This window comes from Artemia franciscana, chromosome 8 (genome assembly GCF_032884065.1).
Source record: "Artemia franciscana chromosome 8, ASM3288406v1, whole genome shotgun sequence".
Lineage (NCBI taxonomy): Eukaryota > Metazoa > Arthropoda > Branchiopoda > Anostraca > Artemiidae > Artemia > Artemia franciscana.
The window spans coordinates 16,883,186-16,890,735 of NC_088870.1; the positions used below are offsets into that span (position 1 = coordinate 16,883,186).

At 35.8% G+C, this 7,550-nt stretch overlaps 1 protein-coding gene across 1 annotated transcript in view; it reads left to right on the top strand.

Annotated features, from left to right (window-relative positions):
* LOC136030060 (chromodomain-helicase-DNA-binding protein Mi-2 homolog) overlaps positions 1-7,349 on the top strand; it is a 149,621-nt gene extending 142,272 nt beyond the window's left edge. The window contains exons 30-31 of the mRNA XM_065708687.1: positions 1,546-1,723; positions 7,077-7,349. Of these exons, the coding sequence (XP_065564759.1) occupies positions 1,546-1,723; positions 7,077-7,246 (348 nt within the window). The 3' untranslated portion in view covers positions 7,247-7,349. The remainder of the gene's footprint in view (positions 1-1,545; positions 1,724-7,076) is intronic.
* The last annotated feature ends 201 nt before the right edge of the window (positions 7,350-7,550 follow it).

Below are 7,550 nucleotides of genomic sequence, written 5' to 3' on the forward strand. Positions count from 1 at the left end.
ATTCAATGTAAACATTGCTATTCATTTCAAGTGTTGAATGCTAGCGATTATATTTCAAAGATGAATGCGAGCCAAGACTTTTTTTTATTAATTTTACATTTTTACATTTTACATTTTTTAATTTTACATTTAAATAATACATTTAAATTCAATGTATTATTTTACATTTAATAATACATAATTAAATTTTACATTTTAAAATAATACAATAGATTCATTATGGAAACTAATATTTGTTTTAAACGTTAAATATTAGCAATTGCGTTTCAAATTTAAATGTTAGCCGAGATTTTTAGCATTCTTAATCTCAAGATAATGAAATAGATTCGTTAAAAGATCGATAGCCGAACTGGAAAACCATGAAAAGTTGTGTGAAAAATCTCACAAAGAAGGACAAAACAGCGTGTCTACCGTCAGTGGAATCAAAGGAAAAAACAATAAAAGCCACGGATATTTCCCCTCCATAAAACTGCCCCGGCATAAAGCCATGACAAAATAAAGAGAAAAATCTCACAAAGAAGAACAGAACAATGAGTTTACCGCCAGTGGAATCAAAGAAAAAAACGATAAAAGCAATGGATACTTCCCCTCCAGACATTATATATATATATATATATATATATATATATATATATATATATATATATATATATATATATATATTTATTTATTTATAAACAGTTCGCGTAGTTCTCGTGGACGCACAGTTGCTTTTGTTTTTGTTTTATTTTTATCTTTTAATCATCTATTTTGCGTTTCTTTATCCTCCTCTTTGGCAAGATAATATCTGGGTAAAATCTAACATCGTGATGGGTATATATATATATATATATATATATATATATATATATATATATATATATATTTATATATATACATTACCTTAGGACTTAGATCTTCCTGTGCCGCCAGAGGCACCCAAGGTATCCACGAAGAGCCAAGAGATAAATAATTTGTATATGACATGAGGCCCAAGAAAAAGCAAATTGTTTTTCTGTTTTACCCTTGGCTGTACCTATACATTCAGGAATCCAATCACATACTTCATCAGCAAGTTAACCGGAAGTATCATTTGAGCCATACTTGTACGCAGGGGAGGCGGTCTCACCCTCTTCCAGAAAACTAGAAGGTGCGTTTAACTTGAAATTGCACTTTTTCTGAGTTTTCTACCCCTGTCCCCAACGCACTCCGTGTATGAGCCTGTGTAGTTATATATGCCTTCTTTTCAAAACAGAAATTAATACGAAAATTTTCAAATGGTTAGTTATTCTTCCTTTTCTTCTCTAAGATGATCATAGATGCCCATTTTCAATGCAGAGACAGAGGTAACTACTAATTTAAATGAAATAAAGGATAAACTAACCTATTGAGGTATCTTTAATGTATCTTAGCGTTAAACTTTGTGAGGTATTTTTAGTAAAGAAACCTTCAATGTTGTGTGTCTGTCCAACTGTTGTTGCGCAAATCTTGCGCCAACTGTTGTTGCGCATAATTAATCAAACCTTAAAAAATATTTTAAATAATAGATGCATTTTCATTCTTTAGGTTCTCAATCAACTAGAAGAGCTTTTGTCTGACATGAAATCCGACGTTTCTCGACTTCCCGCGAGTCTTGCACGCTTGACTCCAGTTGCCCAACGACTATATATGTCTGAAAGATCCATCCTGTCAAGACTTGCTGCTGGAGCAAACAAACAACCGCAACAGCAACAAGAACAACCTGGTAAGCAGATTTTTTTCCACTTTTTTTTTACAAGGTGCTGTGGTCCCAACATTGCTTTGATCGTATCCCATACTTAGCCCTCATATTCTTCCGTGTGCTTCGGTCCAACTTTCATGAGAGTATCTACAAATAGCTACCACCTAATGACCAGAACAATTTAGATAATGTTCCAACCCCATAGAAACCTTGAAACTAACCAAAAATATTGCGAGTCTATATTGATAAATAAATATACCAAGAATTATCTATATGTAAAAGGAGGGCCTGTACCTTATTAAGCTCTTAAGTACAATGAGCAAGTAATGTATTTAATAGGTTTTAATAAGTGCCTTTGAACAGCGTTGCAACTGCTTGTTAAACGCCAGAAATTGCAAAAAAATTATTACAACAACCTTATTGGATGCAGGGTTAATTCGAGGTTTGTTAGCAGTGGTGACGGCAAAGAATAAATTTCAGCGCTGAAGACATAAATTGTTTCAGTAAAGTAAAAATATGTAATTATACTACCTGTGTTTAAACTAATATAATAAACATTCATGATTCGTAGAGATGGGAAAAATTTCACAATTACAGTGTCTCCTCATACTGTCAGTTCAGATTCTTTGTTAAGTTGAGTAGTTTACCATCAACATACTACCTTTCAAATATAAAAGTGGCATTGGCCGTCAAATAGTGGCAGAATGCATGGTGCCTCTTCATAGTTCTAGTTCAGATTATTAGCTAAGTTGAGTGATCTGTACCATCAGTATGTTATATTTTATGTATACTTGGGGGAGTGGCTATACTTAGGGGAGGGATCGTTTAACTTCAATCGGTCTTTACATTTATTTTTTGTCAACACGTTTTCTTTTACTTATATTTGCTATGTTGATTTATACAGGAGTCACAGTTTGAATTGGCCTTTTTATTTGTTTTAAGACGTTGAAACACTATCAGACCTCTGTTGGAATATTTGAAAGGAAAATACAAATTATCCATGTAGTCACAGTATAAAACAAAGCAAAATAAAGATATTAGGAAAGGAATAGAACTTACAGAGAGGAAGAGAGGAAAGAAACTAAGATTGAAGATCAGGAGAAAATACCGGCTGATATCCAAATTTCAGCAGCCAAATTGCAATGCAAAAAAAGCTGTAGAAACTAACGGGAAACCAACTTTTTAAATACAATAAGAAAAATATCTAAAGAATAATGCCCTAGCATATAGCATCTTAAACTCCCGATCGCAAGAGTAGTTTTTTGTTTTTTTTTATGCATAGGCAGGTATACAGAGGGCTCTTTAGAGCCTAAACCCTTACGAAATGTCCAGATTTTTCCAGTACCGCCTAATTTTTTGTTTAATTTGGCACTTTTCTGGGATTGAGATAAACTGGGTGAAACAGATTTAATACGGTTTTTTTTTTATTCTTAGCATGAAAGAATTAACTGACACTTGCTTTTTAACCTTTTATTTACAAATTGTATGTCAATTTATGTGACGCGGTTCATCAATTTTTTTTATGCCTAAGGTAAGTATGCTACAATGCCAAATCTTTGTAAGAAAGTAATATATAACCTAATACTCAGTATTTTTGGGGTTCCATTAGAGATGTTTGAGCTAAGCCTCGGCACTGTTTCTGTTTTTCTTAAAAACAGAAAACAGAAACAGGTCACCTGTTTTTTTCCGTTTCTGTTTGTTTTTTGGCCTGTTTTCGGGATTTTTTTTTTTTTTTCATTTTACCGAGTGCTTACGTTTGCGCTATTGTCTAGGCGATAGAGGTCAGCGAACTTTTGTGCTGCAATCTGGCGGCGAAAGGTCGAAGCGTTTGATCGCAAAAGAAGACAACGAAAAGAAAAGAAACAAGTCAAATTTGGTCTAGTATATTAAGGAATAAACGATTCAGAGAAGTAAAAGGTTAAGCGTAAGCTTGAATTTGCAGTGCTCTATGTGAATAAACTCCGTTGAACAGAAAAAGTTAGTCATCCTAGGTCTGAAGTGAACTGAACCTTAAAACTGCCTTAAATAGTTCTTTCTATGTATTCATAAGGAGGAGGCTACCTGGCTGTAACCATGCGCTACCTCAAGCAAATAAGTGGACGTTGGGCCGTCCAGAGTTGCATATTGCACTTCAAGCGCTAGACAGTTGAACACACAACTTAAAATATACTTGCAGCTATCAGAGTGGCCACGAAAAAATATCTAATTGAGGACCAAGTGTTTTGTGGAGTATCTGACTCTGTTTCAAATGTTGTTAAAGCCTGGCACTTTGGGGGGTTGAAAGGTCTGAATGCTTTGGTCATTACCATTCACCTTTGTGTAACCAGTGCTCTCAATTTCTTGGGAGAGAAATTGACGTAGAGCAAGTTATTATTTGTGAGTCTGATGACCATGATGATGAAGTGGAAGAAGGCTCTAGCAGAGAGCAAAAGACTGATGCAGCCGAAGATAACCTACGCGATTTCATAGATGAGGATATTGATAACATCGCGTCTAATATGGATAATCCTCATGGGTCGAATGAAGAAAGTGTGTAGAGTCGGTCAAAACTACATCTGACTCTGGAGGCAGCACTAGAGACATAGTGCCAGTGTCAGTAATTGATGCACTGTAAAAGTTGCGTAAGCCTGAAGTTACTGAAAAAATTGAATATTAGACATGACATATTTAAAGAGCTTTGAAAAGACATTGGGCTGAATGGCCATATCCCTAATGACATGAAAGTTCGCTGGAACAGCATACAAACCATGATCAGTTCCTCCCTCAAGACAAAGTCTGTCCTTCAGAAATTTTATGACCAATAATGTTCGAAATATTAAGATAAGAGAACTAGAGTAGGAATGGTTGATGCTTCAGAGCAGATCTACTTGTTTGTGCTCTTTTGAAGAGGCAAATAAAATTGTCAGTGCATCTACCTATACAATATCGAGCAAAGCGTACAGGCTGGCGAGTGGGCTGATAAGATTTTACGAGGCAAGATTGGCGAACCAGCTCGAAAATAACCTCAAGGATCAGCTCTTGGTACAGTTGCAGAAGTACTTCATTCACAACCCTAAATTTAATCTGGAGTGTTACCAAAGTCTAGTTTACTTTGATCCATTTGCTTATGGAAGAATGACTTTGGTTGAGAGAATGGCGGCCAGAGAATCACTCACGAGCTTATTTAGCAATCCATATGAACTGACTCCCTTAGACAATACGAAATACGAAAGAACCAGAGATTGTGAGTGAAGTTGACGACTAATTTTCTCTGATTTTAAACAAAACAAGACTAACACCCCCTGTCCAAAGATCAGATACTACGGCAGGCTAAAGTACGGAAAATATGGTCAAAGTCTATGAGTTCCTGTCTATCTTGTTGAGTGCCGACGAAATGGCCAGTCGGTAATTAAATCTTTTATTTATTTAGCTAGCTCTTGTAACTAGAGCTTTGGTAGCTAAGAAGAATCTCTTGTCTAACTCCGAGACATTCTTTGGAGATTGAAAACCTGGATCTCAATATTTACTTTAAAGTTGGTTCAAAACAGAGTAAGAAGCTTGAAGTAAGTTAATTTAGATCTTGGAACGGAGTAAGTAAAGTTGGACAGTCTGCCAAGGAGTAAAAAGGGCTTTATAGTTCAAGTCAGTAGAAAAAATGGCTCTTGGGATTTATCAGTGTCCGTATTCAACGAATTTTAGACATCATGGTTGTAGCAGTAGCTGCAGCATAGCAAATCTCAGCCCATGCAAACCAAAAAAAAAAAGTTTTTAGAAAAACTCCAATGCAACAAAAATTATTTGATGCTGATTCAAGAATGCCAGCTATTACCGTTAAAATTCAATGTAGATCTTGATCACAATACAAATATCCCTTACTTTCCAAAAAAAACTCCGACACTTATTGAAAATAACGTCGGGTCGAAATAAAAAGTACATCATTGAAATTGCCATGGTCGACAATCCCTGGTCGAAGCTTTACAGTCCCCGCCCAAAAACCAAAGAAAATTTTATTTTAGCATGGATGGCACTGATTTGTCTCCCTTTTATTTTTTATTTTTTTCTTCTTCTTCTTCGTTTATTCTCCCAAACGGTAGCGGGTCATTGGAAGATCGTAGAGTTTACAGTTATTTCCGTATTGTAAATTGACATCAATACGGACAGTTTAAAAGGTTTTTTCCACCTTCCGTTGTGCTGCTTACCAGACTTGTTTGTTTTTTTTTGTTTTTTTTGGTAACTGATCTGTTTGGCTTTTGGAGTCAGAGACACATCCCCGAAGCTCTCGATAACCTCGTGGTCCTTGCCACGAGCATACCAAGTGAGAAGCATTTAGTGTGGTTCGCAACTTCGTTTGCAAGCAATGTGCAAGTACAACTGACAGAATACTCGAAACAAGAATGTTGATTCAGCAATGTATGGGTAGGGCATGGATAGTGCAAGCAACCCAATGTGCAAGAACAACTGATGGAGCACCCAAAATAAAATATTTTCTAAGTGACAAGTTTAAAGTTTGAACTTCAGTTTGTGTTGTATTTTATTCATAGCTGTTAGACTTTTGTTTATGAAAGAAAAGTTATTCCTTCTATTTCATACTTCTTTGTTCGACATCTTGAAGTGGCAAGAACGAAATCGTGCAGTGTCCAGGTCCTCTGATAGGTTTTAGAATCGCTGTGCAGTCGGTGTCGTATTGTATGCGCATGTGGTCGATTAAAAAAGAGATGGATTAGTGAATTTGGGATGGTTCCGTCGAGGTTTCTTTATGCTAGCTTGGGAATTGCAGCGTATAATCTTGTCCAGTATAGATGACAGGGTGCAACATCCTAAAAAAGAGGAAGAAAGCGAAAACAATAAACATCTGTTAAAACAGCGTTTTCATAAAAACAGCTGTTTTCTGTTTTTTTCCGAAAAACAGAACGAAAAGGAGAAACATGTCACCTGCTATTGACGGACCTGTTTCTGTTTCTGTTCTGTTTTTTAGCCTAATTTAACAAATAAACACAAGGTAGAACCAAGGGATTTAGAAGCCAAATCGCCAACTTTTTGTTAAGGTTTTAGCGGCAAGGGACTTGGCAACAATGGAAATTCTGAAATAATTTTGAAATTAAAAATCAGGTGATCGTTTAGAAGCCAACTTCAGTTACATAGAGTATGGTTAAATATGTTACCAATGCGGAAACACGAACACATTTACGTATCTAATGTGTGTCTGGGATAGGCGGGGGAGAGATGGGGGCCGAATCAAGTAAGTACGGATTGGCATTATAAAACTCAGAAATAGATCTTCTATGTCAATTTTCTTTGATGTTTATTTTACACAAATTTTTGGTTTGATATATGAGCCTGTTAATTAGTCTTAACGGTTATACCCTAATTCTGGCAAATTACATGATTTTTTTTTCAGGTCTATCATTGAACATGTTTCCAGCTTCAGTGACTAATGGTCACCTGCCTGGTCCTTTTGGAAGTATTGATATTAGCAGCTTTAAGCCTCAATACACAATACCTGGTCAAACTGCACCCCAAGCAGCATTCCCTGGGACTCGGCCTCCTGCCACTTCTGAAATGAAATGAAATCGCCAATTTTGCTTCTAGACTGTGTTCTGAACTTCCTTTTTGTGCAACTTTTTTTATTTCTAGATTTTTAGGATCCTTAGTAAATTCCTTTTTCTTGTAATCACTCCGTGAGATTTTAGATTTTACCTTCAGCAAAAGCTATTCTTCTTTCTTTTTCTTATCGTGCCCCTGCAAAGAATTAGTGAATCCCTCTAGCAATCAGAATTTAATAATACCTGGATTTAATTAGCGCTAATTTGAGCCAATTAGATTTGTCGAAGAATCTCTTGACTGGGTCAAGAATTCTGTGAATCATTTTGGT